The sequence below is a fragment of the Choloepus didactylus genome, chromosome 14 (genome assembly GCF_015220235.1).
Source record: "Choloepus didactylus isolate mChoDid1 chromosome 14, mChoDid1.pri, whole genome shotgun sequence".
In the NCBI taxonomy this organism is placed as follows: Eukaryota; Metazoa; Chordata; class Mammalia; order Pilosa; family Megalonychidae; genus Choloepus; species Choloepus didactylus.
This window is the reverse complement of record NC_051320.1, coordinates 76,516,242-76,534,847: the sequence shown is the minus strand read 5'-3', so window position 1 is coordinate 76,534,847 and position 18,606 is coordinate 76,516,242. Positions and strand designations below refer to the sequence as shown.

At 32.8% G+C, this 18,606-nt stretch overlaps 1 protein-coding gene across 1 annotated transcript in view; it reads right to left on the bottom strand.

The window, feature by feature from the left end:
• LOC119509478 (MDM2 binding protein) overlaps window positions 1–18,606 on the bottom strand; it is a 116,740-nt gene that overhangs the window by 90,230 nt on the left and 7,904 nt on the right. Inside the window, 5 exon segments of the mRNA XM_037803522.1 lie at window positions 8,084–8,201; window positions 12,451–12,523; window positions 15,010–15,104; window positions 16,985–17,116; window positions 17,984–18,101. Of these exon segments, the coding sequence (XP_037659450.1) occupies window positions 8,084–8,201; window positions 12,451–12,523; window positions 15,010–15,104; window positions 16,985–17,116; window positions 17,984–18,101 (536 nt within the window).

The window sequence follows — 18,606 nt, the reverse complement described above, 5'->3', positions numbered from 1 at the left end:
GGGCAGAAGCAATAATAGAGGAAATAATCAATGAAAATTTCCCATCTCTTATGAAAGACATAAAATTACGGATCCAAGAAGCGCCGCGTACCCCTAACAGAATAGATCTGAATAGGCCTACACCAAGACACTTAATAATCAGATTATCAAACATCAAAGATAAAGAGAGAATCCTGAAAGCAGCAAGAGAGAAACAATCTATCACATACAAAGGAAGCTTGATAAGACTATGTGCTGATTTCTTAACAGAAACCATGGGGGCAAGAAGGAAGTGGTGTGATATATTTAAGATACTGAAAGAGAAAAACTACCAACCAAGAATCATATATCCAGCAAATCTATCCTTCAAAAATGAGGGACAGCTTAAAATATTCTCTGACAAAGAAAATGACAGTTTGTGAACAAGATACCTGCTCTACAGGAAACTCTAAAGGAAGCATTGCAGACAGAAAGGAAAAGACAGGAGTGAGAGGTTTGGAACACAATTTTGGGAGATAGTAGGACAGCAATGGAAGTACACTGAACAAGAAAGACTGCGAATATGGTTGAAAGAGGAAGGCTGGGACCATGTGGGACACCAGAACAAAAGACGAACGATAAAGACTGGGACTGTGTAATTCAGGGAAACCTAGGGTGCTCAACGATTATAAAAAAACGTACAAATATGTTTTTACATGAGATAGAACAAATGAATGTCAACATTGCAAGGTGTTAAAAATAGGGTGGGATTGGGGGAAAATAAATCAATGCAAACTAGAGACTATAATTTACGGAAACATTGTATTATGCTTCCTTTAATGTAACAAAGGCAATATACCAAAGCTTAAATGCATATGGGGGGGGGGGTGGGGAATAGGGGAAGGGTATGGGATTCCTGGCATTGGTGATGTTGTCTTGACTCTTTATTCTACTTTAGGTTAATGATATCTTTCCATTTGTCGCTTTCTAGCTTTCAAGTTTTGGGTTTTTTGCTTGTTTGTTTGTTTTTTCTCCCTTTCTCCTTTTGCTTTCTTTTGCCTCTCTGCCTTCTTTGACTCTTCCTCTGTCTTTGTGGAAGAAATGGAGATGTCCTTATATAGATAGTGGCGATGCTGCTGAATACATAAATACACGACTATACAGGGAACCAATGACTGTTTACTTAGGGTGGAGTGTATGGTGTGGGAAGAAAACCATCTCAAAAGAAATGAGTCGATGAAGAAATCTTGAGGGCACTATATTGAGTGAAATAAGACAGACACATAAAGGCAAATATTGCAGGGTCTCACTGATATGAACTAGTTACAATATGTAAACTCACAGACATGAAATATAAGTTATCAAGATATAGAATGAGGCTAAGGAATGGGGAGTGGTGCTTATTATGAGCAGAATGTTCAACTAGAGTGAATTTAAATGTTTGGAAATGCACAGGGATGATGGTAGCACATTGTGAGAATAACTAACAGTGCTGAAAGGTGTGTGAAGGTGGTGGAAAGGGTAAGCTCAGAGTCATGCGTGTCACCAGAAGAAACGATAGAGGTTAAAAGACGGGAATGTATAAAACAGTGAATCTTGTGGTGGACAATGTCTGTGATTAACTCTACAAACATTAGAAATCTCTCTCACAAACTAGAACAAATGTATGACATTGTAAATAGAAGTTAATAATAGAGAGGCGTATAGGAAAAAAATACATACCAATTGCAAACTATATACTACAGTTAGTAGTATTTTAACATTCTTTCATCAACAGTAACAAATGTAGTATACCAAAACTATGGATCAATAATGGAGTGGGTATGGGAGGGTCTGAGTTTCCTTTTTTTGTCTTTACTTCTTTTCTGGAGTAATGAAAATGTCCTAAAAATTGAAAAAAAAAAATTAATTGTGTTGATGGATGCACAGTTGTATAGTGGTACCATGGGCAACTGATTGTACACTTTGGATCTTTGGATAGTTGTATGGTATGTGAACAATCTCAATAAAAAATATATATTAAAAAATTAATTTTGGTGATAATGCACAACTATATAATGGTACTGTGAACAACTGAATGTACGCTTTATATGACTGCATGGTATTTGAATATATCTCAATAAAATTGAACTAAAAAAAAACAGATGGAAAAAAATGGGAAAAAGACATGAATAGACATTTTTCCAAAGAGGAAATACAAATGACTAAAAAGCACATCAAAAGATGCTTACCGTCACTAGCTATCAGGGAAATGCAAACCAAAACCACAATGAGATGTCATTTCACACCTATAGAATGGCTACTATTAAACAAACAGGAAACCACAAATGTTGGAGAGCATGTGGAGAAATAGGAACACTTATTCACTGCTGGTGGGAATGTAAAATGGTACAGCTGCTGTGGAAGACAGTCTGTGGTTCCTCACAAAGCTAAGTACAGAGTTGCCTCATGACCCAGCAATTCTGCTACTCAGTATATACCCAGAAGATCTGAAAGTAGGGACATGAAGAGCCACTTGCATACCGATGTTCACAGAGGCATTAGTCACAATTGCCAAAAGATGGAAACAACCCAACTGAATGGATAATTAAAATGTGGTATGTACATACGACGGAATATTATTCAGCAGTAAGAAGGAATGAAGTCCTGAAGCACGTGACAACATGGATGAACCTTGAGGACATTATGTTAAGTGAAATAAGCCAGACACAAAAGGACAAATATGGTATGATCTCATAATTACAATACGTAAACTCACAAACATAAAATCTAGAATATAGGTTGCCAGGGGATAGAATCAGGCTATAGAATGGGGAGTGGCTGCTTAATATGTGCAGAATGTTTAACTGGGTTGAACTTAAATATTTGGAAACAGATAGAGGTGACAGTAGCTCATTACTGTGAGTATAATTAACAATGCTGAATTGTGAGTGAATTTGGTTGCAAGGTATAGTTTAGAGTCATGGATGTCACTAGAAGGAAAGCTAGAGGTGAAAACATGGGAATGTACAACAGTGAATCTTCTGGTGGACAATGACTGTGATTAACAGTACAAATATTAAAAAGTTCTCTTATTAGTTAGAATAAAGGTACAACATTATTACAGAGTTAATAATAGAGGTGTATTTGGGAGAAAATGTACCTATTGCAAACTATGGACTATAATTAACAGCAATATCTTAATATTCTCTCATCAACAGTAAGAAATGTACCAGATCAATACCATGTGTCAACAACAAGGGGAGAATAAGGGGTGTAGGATATTTTGTGTGTTCCTTTATATTTTTATCTTATGATTATTGGAGTAATGAAAATGTTCTAAAATCAAGTGGAGATGACTGCACAACTATGCGATAATGCTGGGAGCCAATGATGATATTCTTTGGATGGATTGTATGGTATGTGAATAGATCTCAATAAAATTGCATTAAAAATTAAAAAAAAAAATACTACTTCAACAGAAGTTCTACATGATGTAATGAAGAAGACCATGTATGGCCTTTAGATGCAGTCAGACTTGGGTGGAAATTCTGACTCCACGCTGTGACATTTAGAGAAGTTTTGTGTTTTCTCTGTACCTTAGTTTCCTCATTTGTAATACTTTTCAAGATTGTTATAAGAATCAGACAATAAATGCAAAGCATCTGGCACATAGTAAGCTTTCAATATTGGTAGCAAATACTTTTATTACTGTGTCGTTCTTTTGCATTTTTTTCTAATAATACTTTGTGGGTGTTTCACCAAATGCCACTTTTAAAAAAATGTTGGAAAGGATGTAGAGAAATTGGAAATGCTCTGCACTGTTGGTGTGAATGTAAAATGGCGCAGCCACTGTGGAAAATAGTATGGGTAGGTCCTCAGAAAGTTAAAATACAGAATTATCATATGACCTAGCAATTCCACTCCTAGGTATATAAACAAAGAAACTAAAAACAGGGACTCAAACAGATAGATACTAACATTATTCACAATAGCTAAAAGATGGAAACAACCCCAAGTGTCCATCAACAGACGAATGGGTAAAAAAAAAAAATGTGGTACCCACATACAATGGAATATTATTTATCAAAAAAAGGAATGAAGTTCTGATACATGCTACTACATGAATGAACCCTGAAAGTATGCTAAATGAAATAGGCAAGGCACATTCATACAGAGAAATACTGTGTAAGTCCAATTACATAAAATATTTAGAAACAGTGAATTCATAAAGACAGAAAGTAGACATGAAGTTACCAGGGGCTGAGCAGTGGGGGAGAAGAGTTGCTGCTTGGTGGGCACAGAATGTTTGTAAATTCATTATACATATACATAAAAATGAACTCTTTTGGTACTATAATTTACAAAATTTATAAAATATTTCAAATGGGGCATTGTTTCTCTATTTCAGGTGAAATCACATGAAATTGCTTATATTTAACAATTTTTGATGCACAAAATAGCAGTACCATATGTTGAAATTAATACAAATTATGTATATTGTTTCATCAAAGGATGGCATGTTAAACTTAGGGGAACTAAAAAAACTGAGGCATAAATCTAGGTTTACACTGCATGGATAGAGTACATTCATAGCCTTTCTTTGATTTTTCTAACAGTAGTTATTAGTATCTTGAAATATATAACATATTTCATTCATTATTTCTTAAATATTTTTGAGTACCAATTATGTCAGGCACTATTCCAATCTGTTACTTCCAGCAAAATGTAAGTTCCATGAGGACAAGAACTTTGTTATATTTACTATCAGTTCAGCATATGAAACAGTGCATTGTATATTGTAGGTACTCAATAAAAAAATCTGTTGAAAGAATGAATATTTAATATATACTAATGCTTACATACATATACCTTGAGTTATTGTTTTGAACACAAATGGTAGCATTCAAATTACCTGCCTTTCTGTTTTTCACATAATATCTCTTGGCAATTGCTCCTAGACCGTTGCTACCAAACACAATGTTACAATAAGTAACACTTAATTACTTCTTCAGTATCTATCTCCTATGCTATAGTATAAGTTCTATAAGAGGGACTGTGTCTTTCTCGTTCCCTACTAAATCCCTACAGCATAGTACCATTCCTGATACTATCTACTCAATAGTCAGTAAAATGGTGAAAAGTAAGACTGAAAAATGAATCAGTGAGTATCACACAGCAATAAAATCAGGGAACATTTTTAGGAAACAGTGTAAAGTTTAGTTTGAGGGATGTGGAACCTGTAGACCAACATTGGAGAGATCAGGATCAGAATAGCTGGGTATAATTCAGTAGATTATGGGGAAAGAAAAGTATGGTTTAGGATGATGATCTGACAGTTGGTTTATTATTTGGGATGGTGAGGCAGGTATTGGCAGGGGGGCTGGGATATGAAGTTTTCCTGAACAAAGAGTTATTAGAACTTTTACCCTAGCTAAAACTTGGTTACTCTATACAAAAGGAGTTCGGTCAATGGAATAAATAAGATAAAGAATTTCCTATACAGAAAAGAGTAGAGGCAGAAGAGTGGATTAATCGCCAGCTAGCTGTCTAATTTGATTTTGTTTCTACTTCTAAGATGAAAAAAAAAAAAAAAAATACCATAAAGTGTCAGCTTGATAGTCCTTAATGATACAGCCTAATCAGTAATCCACAATCTGGCTTCTAAGATTACCATGTGATATACGCCTTATTCTTATTCAGAAGTTGTCAACATTTCGAGAGGTGATAATTACAAAAAAAAAAACAACACAAAAAAACAAAGAAACCAATCCAGCCACACTAAGAAATTTTCTTAAAGCGGCAGTGAAAATCATCCAAAAAACCTTAGTTAAGAGTAAATTCCAAGTGAATAAGTTACCTTAAAATTGAAAACTTCAAGTGATTGCTTGAAGTTGGAGAATGTTACAAGAGGAAAAGAAAAAATACTGGACAGGCTACCCAGAACATAATGAAATTTAGTTAAGAGATGTTAATATTTAAGTCATAATAATGAGTTCAAACATAAAACATATGTAACATTGAGAAATGGATAAATATAATCCCATGATTTCATGTACTATAAATGAAATTGACCCTATTGCCATTAAGCAAATCTATTTCTGATTTTGTTTTAGCATCTGCCAAAATCACCAGGTATACATTTATTCCCTGTGAGGAGTAGAGAAGGACTACAGCTGTACTTCTTCATATACAGTAAATTGCCTTCATATCATCAGTTAAACAGACTTGTAATTCTGTTTCCAAGTGCCTTTGTAGCTTTACTATACATTCCACAAAGTAAAGGACAATGAATCTACTTCCTCAAGTGTAAAGACCCAGTTTGACTCCCCTTTATTTCCCACTCCTTTTACCATGCCCTTTATAATGCAAGTTCACAGTAAACAGTATTTTGATGCTGATTTAATGATCATAATCCTTTGGGGTCTTCCAAATACCATACAGTAAGTCTTTTCCTAACTTTTCCCTCTACTTTCACCTTAAATGCAGGTAATTCTGAAGACCCTATTCTTGGCTGTCTTCTCTAGCCACATTGTCTACATAGGTTTTTTTCAACTACTTCATTCCTTTGACTTACTTTAAATAATAGAATGCAGCAGAAGTGACACTGGGCTAGGTCTGTGACTAAGTCCAGGCAATCTCAACTTTTGTGCTTTTTGGAGTCCCGTGCCACTGTGTAAAAAGTCCAGCATCTGCTGGAGAGGTCACATGAAGAGACCATGTGGCAAGGAAGAGGCTCTGAGACTACAGGGAGAGAGAAAGCCAACCTTCCCTTTCTCTCTGATGAGCCCAGCCCCAGACGATCCATTAGCTCAGTAAAGCCACATAAATGACCACCAGCAAGATCAGCAGAAGAACCACCCAGATGAGTCCAGTTCAAGTATAGAAATAAGAGCAAATAAGCATTTGTTCTTTCAAGTCACTAAATTTTAGGGTGGTTTATTACACAAATATGTAATCAAAACAGCTGGTGAACTTGAAACCTAAATTTCTATTCTTCACCTCTCTTTAGAGATATAGATCTAAATTTTAAACTCTAGATTTAAATTTCCACATAGATATATGACTGGCATTTAAAATTTAATATTTGTTAAAATGGAATTCAAGCATCTTCCCTATTTCCCATATGGTGTATAAGTCAATTTTTAAATTGTATTCCTTACTCTATGGAGTATTTCTACAGATTTCTTCTATAACAGTCCTAGCAGACATGTTTCAATTCCAGATCTTAGCTTTATCATATCATGGGTCACGAAAACTACCTAACAGCTCAAAAATGATTTAAACAAATTATTGTCCTTTTTTAAAAAAACACAAGAAAAAAACACTTACACCCAAGCAAAAATATGAAGGAACACACTATAACTGGCCATATGACTTCAGATAAGTAACTTCAACATTTTGAGCCTCAATTACCTCATGAAAATACTAGAATTTGGATTTAGATCATCTGTGATTTTACAACAGAAGTTAGGATTTCATTTTTATAGTGAAATCTTGATTGTAATAAACTATTAATAAGGCAACAGTGCAGTGGGTAAGCACAGAACCTGGTTCAAATCCTTGGAGAAGTTACAGAGCTATTAACTGGCAGAGCCTAACCTGAGGCAAACTGGCAGGGTAGCCTCTGCCAATTAACAGTTCTGTAACTTCTCCAGGTCACAAATTCTTCATCTGTAAAATAGGGATAAAAACAAGTTTTATAAAGTTATTTTAAGAATTTAATGAGTCAATATTTCTAAAGTACTAAAAACACTGCCTAGCATATATTTAAACTGTTTAATAAATAAGTTCTACTAATAGCTTCTGAAAATTGTAATCACAGGTTTGTTACCTTAATTCACCATATAATAAATGAACCACTTAATTTTGCAAATTTGATGACTGAAATGTCTCTAAGAAATCCATGTTCAATATAATTAGCTATCTAATTAACCAAAAGTTTTCCCTTTAGATCACTGCTATTTGTAATGAATAAGCTTGTGTAACACCTTATGTTACAGTAGGCAAAATGATGTGAACTCTTTTTAATCAGCAGTAATAGCATGAAATACTATTTTCTCATAAAGAAACATCTCTATTTCAAATTTGATCAAGTCATTATTTATGTTGCATAGTTAAAACAATTTAAGGATTTACTACTTACCACTGACTACCTTAGGTTTTTTAGCTATATATTCCTTCCATTTTCTCGAACTGAGTTGGTTGGGAGGTGGAATAAGTATGTTACTAACAGTACAAGGCAACATGAAAAGAGCACCAACCTGGATAAAACAGAACATAATTTAAGGGATTGCACACTGAAATGCATTCTTGAATGGTGCCATATGACATTTTCCTACACTTTTTTCTCCTATTTAACAGATATTTATAATGCTCCCCACTTAAAAAAAAAAAAAAAAAAAAAAAAAAAAAAAGCCAAAACAGACAAACAAAAACAGAGAAAGCCACAGGCTTCCTTTTACCATTGAGGTATACATCTCAGGAAACCTTATTATTCACAATATTTGCTTTAATTTCAGGTTATGAGTATAATTTCTTTATTTGCAAACTATAGAGAGGCTGGCAATCCTTTCACCAAAAGATTTTGTCATAGCCATAATTTTATAAACTTTTGACTGAATGGATCACTGTTCTGGCTTCAAAATAAGGATACATTTGATAGCAATTTAGAAACCTTTTTTTGGAGAAAACAGATATTTAATGTTAATAGGTATAAACTGTAGGAAGACAATGAATTATATGCCAGAAAACATGCACCAGCTTCTGATTGATTTATGAGCAAATTCAACCTATTCATCTTTGTATTCCAAAACTGGGCATAAAGATGTTTATTAAATGTATTTGTTCAAAAAAAATCACCAGAATTCAGGTAAATTCTCAGTTTAATTAAGCACTGAATAAAATCAAACTGCAATTCTGAAAGCTGTATTTTGCCTGTTGTTTTAGATACATAAACTACATCAAACAGCACATTCCAATAAACAGCCCCGCCCTGTTTTTAACTTTGGGGAAATTTAGGCAAGGTATTTGCCAAAGATCTTAACTCTAATACACAATAACTTTTAATTGTCCTATCCACATGGATTGGTTACATGAGATATGTGATACCGTGTTAATTTACATTTTAATGTGCTAGTTTTTTGCTATTTATTATTTTTGCTTATGCATTCATAATTAACAGATATAAAAACAAATATATTAGTTTAGGAGCAAAGGAAGAAAGATAATATTAAATATGCTTATTTTTAGTTTATTAGCATAGCCATAAATTATTCTTTAAAGTCCAATGTATTTTACAAAGTCAAACATTAGACGTTAAAAAATGAAAATACCAATGGAAAATAATCATTGAATATAAAAGATATATGTCCAATTTTCTAAACACTAAATCCCAGTTCTTCTTTCTTGGATAAATGAAACTTCATAGCTCAAAATGCATACATGATAAGATTATATGGTCCAAAAAACAGACAAGGCTCTGATGTGGATTTGTAGAACAGGGCCCTGATTATCTTAGGGAGGCTATATGCAGTTCAATGCATAACTTATATTATGATATAATTGCAGTGTGACCTGTCAGTCAATGAAGTGGCCATTTCTGAGACAACCTACTTTTGATTAAACATGTGTTACAAATTTGAAAATAAACATGCTAGAAATCCCACAAACTATAATTTCCTGCAAAATAAATGTATGTCAATTGTTTTACTGTATTCAAAACAAACTTGGGTTCTTATAACTTGTTCTTACCCATATACTAATCATTAAATGGCCTCTGGCAGACTTAAGGGTGATCCTTTTAGGTTATCATCCCATCTCCAGAATTTAAAGGTCAAAAATCTTTCAAACCTGAATTTCAAAAGTTTGATTCAATGTCGTTCCTTCCTATCAAGCAGTCACCATGGCAATCATGTTTCTACCTTTGCAAATCCCCCTCTTCAAAAAAATATATCCTGGTTATAAGATTAGTAGACAGCATGATTCCCTAACAACCCTGTCTTATCTTCTCCTGCTGTAATAAAATAAGCTTTACTCTAAGAGGTTTTTAGTTATATTTGGGGACTAACAACACATTTTTATTTTTTTTTTAGCTCAGAATTTGACTTAGGATCACATAAATCACTAGAATTTAAATACCAAACCATTTTGTTTTCTCCAGTACCTAGCAAAAGCACCTGGCACACAGTAAGCAATCAAAAAAGAACTCTGTTGAATAAATAAATAAAACCAAGACGTAAAGTGCTAGAATTAATTCAAGGAACGAGAATGCAATTCAAAACTAACTTCAAAAATGTGAAAACTAATTATGATCTAATGTAAAAGGCAAATAAATTGCTTCACATTTAGAGCTCTATTAGCTAAGTTATATAACGTATGTTTCCAAAAATTATCCCTTTTGCTACATTAAGAAAATATTTACAAAGTCCTTGTTTATGTATGCCTAACTGATAAAAAGTATGTTCTAATATTTTATAGTCTTGGTCCAAGAAGAAATAAACATGGCATTCTAATATAACACATTTAAAACAAAACAAATGAAAATATGTGATAGTAATAAAAATCAATAGTTTAGGCTTGCTTCTATCTTCAATAACCAGACGGATTAAGGCTTAAATTATAGGTACATGGATAATCTTGACTTGAAAAATTCTCTAAAATCTAATTTCTAAAAACTTAACCCTATGCTCAAAATATCTAGAGAACATATTGTGCTTTACACTTTTCAGGAAACTGTTTCACATATTTGTCTATCATTTGAGCCATATAAACATAAAAGACAATAATAAAAATTAGTTAGGCATCGATTATACACTTTACAGTTTATAAAAAATATTCCAATTTGACTTTCATCACACTCTTTCACATAGATAAAGCAAGAATTATTATTTCCTGTTTAAAATTAAAAGATCTGAGAACCAGTGAGTGGCAGCACTAGGTCTTAAACCAAAGTTTCCAAAACACATGCTCTTCTACTTGGGACATTCTACTCTACCATATTCCTTCCTTCCTTATATTTGACGATAAAGGGAAGATAATTAAGACAGGAAGTATTCTCATTTCCTAGAATGTGTCCCCAAAATATTAGGTCACTAGATAGGGTTACATAGAGGGCTATGTGGGTTAAAATAAGAACACAGAATTTTTAAATTCTCAGTGCTCTTTTTTATACCACTTTGTAAAATGTGTATGCACATATTTCAGTAGAGATGTATAATCTTATTAATCTATATTTAAAGTTCATCCTCCTCTCATAATCTTTATCTCAGTCTATTTATTTTCTTCATAGTTCTTATTATACATGCATACTTATTTTCTATTGTTCCCAACAAAAGGTAAATTCCATAAGGGTAAATTTTTCATTTGTATGATTCATTCATCATAGGCTAGAATAATGCCTAGCACATAGTAGGATATATATTGGATAAACAATGAAAGAGGAATTTTAAAAATTTCAAAATTTGGCACATCTTCTAAAATCAGGTATTTTTGGAAGATGAAAACAGAGGTTAACGATATACTTTAGAATGTTCCTGCAAAGTCCATTTTACCGACTAAATACTTTGGCACACAATCCAAAAGGCCATTAATTTTATAGAAAAAACAAGCTGAAAGTCAACATTTAAGTTACAATACAGAGCTAAGCATCTTAAGCCAAAATCATATTCCATACTGATACTACATCAATTTTCTAAGGGAATTATAACAAGGATTTGGTTATAGTACCTTGGGAAAACTGCTATAATTATAATAATAATTTTGTCCTTGTAGGACTATTTGGCAATAATCTATTGGTTGTTAAAACAATAAGAAAATGTGATATAAATATTGCCAATGAATATTTTGTGCATTAAAAATTGTCTTCATAGAAACACAGTAAATAACCAGAAAGAAACACAAACTTTTACTTTTTACTATTAACAACGTATTTGACTTTAGATAGATGACTCCACTTAAAATGCCATGTTGTAGCTAAGAATATACCAATTTATCACATCATTATATTTACATATATAAATATATGTATAATTACTAAAATAGTTACAAATTTCCTAAAATCATCAGAATGAAGAAAAACAAAAACTTACAAATAAGTATTCTGTGAAATTTTAGAAGTTTTTCTCATTTCCACCCAACTGCCCTACCATGAAAAAATAATGCAAGCATATTAACATTCTCATGGAATTGAAACGTGATGCTGAAGGAGTAGGTTAACAATAATTTAATGTGCTCTAAAATTTTAAAACTTTAAAGCAATTACTGGTCATGGAACTTATTTTGGAAAGTCTCTTCTAAAAACAAAACATCACTTCATGTCCGCAGAGTACTTAAAATTATTACGGGAAGCCCAACATAATTTAAGGTGAATTAGGACCAAATTCATATGTTATGTAACATTAAAGAAATCAACTAATTATATAAAAACAGATTAAGACACTACATTCCCTTTCCCACACTTCCTTAAAATGTTAAGTTGAAAAAACAAAACACAACCAAAAAAACCTTCTATACCTTGCCACACAGAGAAGAAATCTGCTCCAACAGCAACATGGAATTCTGGTTGGTATTGTTTTGCATCAATCCTCTGTACTAAGGAGTTAAAGAAATAATGGAATTGTAACTGTGAAAAAAAAATAAGTTTTGATTCCTTTCCCTTTCTTCACAAGTTAAGTTCATTTATTAAAAAATTTTAACTGTAGGAATTCACAATTACTCCTTTCCTCAAAGATGATTATTTTCCTGATTAATTCTGAAAATATGCCAAGAAATGATGCTACTGTGAACAGCATTACTATAAACTATGAGAACAAAAGATTTGTAAAAACTGTAGCTTCTGAATAAAAATTCAAGAACTGCATAGTGTTCCAATACTAGCCTATATTAATCTATTTTAACAAAATGTTCTGCTATTAGGTGCATTTCTAAAAGAAAAGGTGTATTAAAATTCTTAGGTATATCTTTTTTAAAAAACAGTTTAAAATATATTGGATATTTGCAGATATATATTACAGCATTTATATCTACTTAAGTATATAAAAAGACATATCAGCAGACTGGAACTTATATAGCCATTATGCCAATGGCAGGAAAAACACCTGAACATTCAGGAGTATATAAATGAGTATATTTTCCTACACAGATTCCTAACAGTCCTCCTTCCTCCCCAAAAGTAATGAGTAGCAATACCACTTAGTCCCCCACCTATTCTAGACGCAGAAATGCAGTGCTTGAGGAAGGGCTTTTTTGCAAGTTGCAGAAGTTCTCTTAAAACAATGGCAATGAAAAGTACACTGAATATTATTAACAAACAAACAAACAAAAAACATGGTCAAACATCTAATGTGGGCTGGTACCGGAAAAATAGTTTAATGTGTGCTTTTCAATTTTGGGGAGGCAGATACCTTTTTGCAAGTGAGATATTACCCGGAAGCCAAATATTTAAAATAGAAAGACTGCTGTTCTGGCTGATAAAAGGGGGAAGCTGCATCCACATCCATTCAACTTATCTTCCAATCCCATTACCCAAGAGAGATCCCTCTGAGCCCTAGGTTTTCCATGAAAGACAGTTTGCAAATTATTGATCTAAAGCAAGGATCTCTATGAGACAAATATGTCAAATGCTATCTATCTTCTGAGCTACTAATTGCTAACAGACAAAGTGAGACACAAGATGAATTTGTAATAGCTTATGTATGGAAGTCAACCCTAGAATTATACTTCCAGTTGTCATGCTGGCTACATGATTCCAAATAGATATTTAGAAAGCATCTAATAATCAAGGCATTATAGGGATAAAAATAAAAAAATTATCCATTGTACATTACCACTCAAACTCAACTTACCCAAACCTGAATCCTTTCCCTATGAAACCTGCCCTTCTCAAGTTACCTAATTTAGTGGCATCAATGTCAACATAGGAAATCATCTTATACTACTCTAGTCTCTCTACTTCCCACATGTAACAGATCATCATATTCTGGTTATTTTACATCCTTAAAACATCCTGTACCTTTCTCTAGTGCTGCATTCCAAGTGCCACATCTTTAATTCAAGCTCTAACAAGTTTTGCAAAATCCTAGCAGAATGATCTAAAATTTTACTTTTTATTAAGATACTTCCTGGCTTACAATCACTCTGTGGTTCCTGATCCTCTCTAGGATAGTTTAACTGCCAAGCACGATATCCGAAGTCTTCTAGGATCTGATCAATCTGATTCAAAACAGGCTCTCCAGTATGATCTCATAACAATTCACCCCACACCACCCTCTCCCCAACCACTACCAAAAAACAAAAACAAAAATCCCACTAACTGCTCTTTAGTGATGCTAAACTACAGTTTCCAACTGGGTGAGGCTCTCCTAGAGCCTTCATAAATTTTATTCTTTCTGCAGAAAGGCATTTGCAAGAAGATAATGAGCACTTTGGAGTCATTCATCCCAGAATATGTGAGTGCCTCCTATGCTGTGATGTATTTCAGTTATAGACTTTTTCACCAGAAACAATACGTCAAGAAAAACATAGACAGCATGAAGAACCATTCCTAGATCTTAAAAAAAAGGGAAGTTATTTTAAAAAAATTAAGCACTAAAGAAAATAATAGTAAAGATAATAGAAAACATAAAATATGTATGTGGGGGTCTTAGGGCATAATGGTAGGAAGAACAGAATTTCAGTGAATGCTAGAATAGGTAACAGAATACATCTATGCTCAGGCAGAGAAAATTGTAAGTACATTTAAAAAATGAGTCACAATCACTTCCATAGCCCTATCCATAGCAGATACTCAATAAATGCAGAATGAAAATAAAGGTGCTTACCTTGGGAGAAAGATGTGTTACAGGATAGGTATAGAATCCTATAACCAGAATGTGGCAAAAGGATGATCTTCCTTCCCTAGCAACTCCAACAAAAAGGATTCTGGCAGCCTACTTGGACATCAACTTTAAAGCAATGAATGTAATGGACTAAAAATAAATGCATGCTTAGCAAGTATATTTACCAAACAATACCAGAACATTCTATCTGACACAGAAAATATAATCTAAAATGGACATGTAAATGAAAGGATACAGCTCAAATTCAATGTCCGACATATAGCAGGAGGGTAGATCTGATAATTTTATCATTTGCACAAATTCTAAAGCAGAGGCATAATAATGGAAAACCTAGAAAAGAAATTAAAATTGCACAATACTTAAAATACTATGAATAAAATGAAAGTAAATACACTAGTGATTAAAGTTTAAAACCTTAAACTAGATTAAGAGAAAGTTTTGCAAATGTTGCAAGCCAAACATTTGATCCTCTTTAACAGGCAAAAATTTCTTCCATTTTGATTCCTTCTTTCGGGGTGAAAACAGAGATCTTAGTAACAAAGAGTTTCAACAAGGGAGAAAATGAGTATAGAAAGAGGCAAGCATCAGAGGACAAGTTTTCTCAACTTTTCCTGTTTATCTTCAGCACACCAGAAGACTCAAGAGGCTAGGGTGCTAGCATAACAAAATTAGAGGGTCTTAAGGATCAAGGAAGATAAAGAAACTCCAGGATGAACTTAGCTTAAGTAGTATGAGAGTTTTTTTGTTTTTGTTTTTTTTAAAAAAAAGGCTGCAGGGAAGAAGGGAAAAATTAAAAAGAAAACTAGTGAAGCCAAGATGTGCTTCCTAGTAAAGTTCCACTCAGAGATACAGAATTGGGTAGAACCTAAAACCAGGAGTGATCCTTGAGGAAGGACAGTTATTTCAAGCTATTTCAAGAATTGAAGATACAGTGCTTCACTGGAAGAGCAAAGAAAACAGAACACATCTTGAGGAAACTAAACAAAGTTAAACTTGCAGAAAGCTGAGAAATTTGACCAAATACAATTGTGTACATAGAGGGAGAATGCGAGAACATGTAAAAAACCACATATATATATATACATTCACACACACACAAATACATATATATAGTCTTAAATTTATTGAAGAGGTTGAACCCTAAGATTCTCTTCAATAGTGGCATAAATTAGATACATTACACATACTTGAATGGTGTACTACTAAAGAAGAAAAGTTGAGATCATCAATCTCATCATTCTAATCTTCAGAAAAGAATTTAATATTCCTGTAAATGATAGCCGTACAAAGTTAATTAAAGTAAGCAACTCTAAACAACCATTTGAGAAATGTGTTCACATCAGAAATACACCCTTTTTTTTTTTTTTACCATCCTTTGATGAGAAAATATTACCCATCAAACTGACACCTTTATAATGTCATGACCACTACATTTTGCACATTCTTGATTGGGTCTTTTAAAGTGGACTTCTAAAGCACTTTCATATAAATACCTCTTTTTATGTTATTTTTACAATGTAAAGAAAAGCAAATTGAACCGTTTTCTAATTATGATATTTTATAATTACTTGCATTTTAAGAACAAAATCTGTAAGAGATATGGGATGAGAACTAATATTTATTAAGTATTAAGGCATAAGTCAGACATTATGTCAGATGCTAATCTCTTACCTCATTTAATCTCATAACTTTATAAGGTTAATTTATTATCATTGCCCCCATTTCATGAATAAGTTAATCTACTCAAGGTCACAACACCTCATAGATGACAGTCAGATTTCAAACTGAGGTCTACCTAACATTAAAGCCCATTCTTTTTCCCCTCTATCATAATTCCCTCCAAACTGAGTCCTAGAAAGGTCACATACTAAAGATAAGACCAAAAGCTGTTCCAAGTCTAAACTGACCTAAAACTAGGATAATTCCATTACTATATATATATATATACATATATATGCATACGTGTGTGTGTGTGTGTGTGTGTGTGTGTGTGTATGTATATACATATATAACAATGATAGTTTCACCAACATTTCAACTCTGACAATATGGTATAATTTAAGTATATAATTTTAAAACATAAAAATGATGCAAGTGAGCCCACTTTAAGTACATATATTAGTAATATTAATTCAAGAGTCAAACGTATTTTATAGCAACAAAAATACTCACAAATATGTGACTGCAAAAGAGATTAAACATATAATTACCTTTGGCAAAACACTCTTCTTTGATGGTATTATCGTTTTGGCAAGAAAACAAGTATTTAAATTAGATGTAATAAAATTCTTAGGTGTAACTCCTTTTAAGCAAAATCCAGGAAAGCTAATTTCAGATCCAAACTGAAAAGAAACCAAGGCAACAGTTACAGGCATCATAAATAAAGTTACAAAGTATAATACATCATATAAAAACTTAAAAATTGAGAGAAAAATCATGTGAATTTATTTTTGGTTCCTCAGCTCAAAGTGTGATTCTCCCATTTATGTGCACATCCTCTCTATAACACCAGCCCACAAGAGTATGTCAAGTCCACAGTACCAAACAACCTCCTTTTCATATACTTGCTCAATATCTGGCTTCCCACCAGCCTGTGAGTTCTGCAAAGACAGAAACTGTCTCATTTAGCACTAGATTCTCAGTACAGACCCTCATATATAATTTCCCTTCAGTGATCTTTTTTACTTTAATTGTTCTTTTTCACTTTAATTTTTATTATTACTTTTGTGTGTGGTAATGAAAATGTTCAAAAATTAATTTTGGTGATGGACACACAACTATATGGTGGTACTGTGAACAATTGATTGTACGCTTTGTGTGACTGTATGGTATATGAATATATCTCAATAAAATTGAATTAGTAAAAAAAATAAAAAACAAAAAAATAAAAAATAAAGTGTTACATTCTAGAACTGTGTTGTCTAAAACATAGCCACAGTGACTATTAAAATTAAATTGAATTAAAAATTCAGTTATCAGTTGAACTAGCCACATTTAAAGTGCTCAATATTAATACATGGTTAGTTGGCTGCCATATTAACATCACACAGCACAAATATAGAACATTTCCATTACTGTAGAAAGTTCTATTAGCACCAATTCTAGAACATCATTTTATAAGGTACATTTTCATTAACATTCATTTAAACTATGCGTGTTGTAGATAAACTTGAAAGGCCTGTTTTACAAAACTGTGATAATCCATTTACCTTTCTCTCCCATATCTGAATCTTTCCCCTCCATAACTCCTTTGAGTCAATAGCATTTCTGAGATCTTCTAAAGATGCAACACTAGCAGAAAGGTATTCTGCAATTTTTTGACAACTTCTATAAGGTAAAAGAGTATGAAAATTAAATTTAGAGTGTTATATTTTACTTAGATTTAACAGTTACAGCTAACCAAAAGTCTAAGAGGCAAAACTGCAAAGTTTATATGGCTGATTTTCCTATTATTACAGAACACCCATTAAATACCTCTCTCTGAATAAGTTGCTGGTTCATTTAAACCCAACATCCCTATGAATTAAGAGTAAGTATCCCTAGTATACAGATGAGGAAGCCAGCTTTCCCCTTATTCTTGGCTTAAATGTGTCAGATATATATAGATCTATATCTTAATGTGTCAGATATATATATATATACATATATATATATGTATATATATGTATGTGTGTATATGTGTGCATTTTATATATTTTTTTTTTACACACACGGAGACTCTATATGTCAGCTTCTTATCTTCAAAGGGAGATCTGTTATCTTCCTAAATTGTTCCCAAACAGCTTTGTATGCAATTCTGTAACAGTACAGGATGACTGTTAGCTTTCCTGTT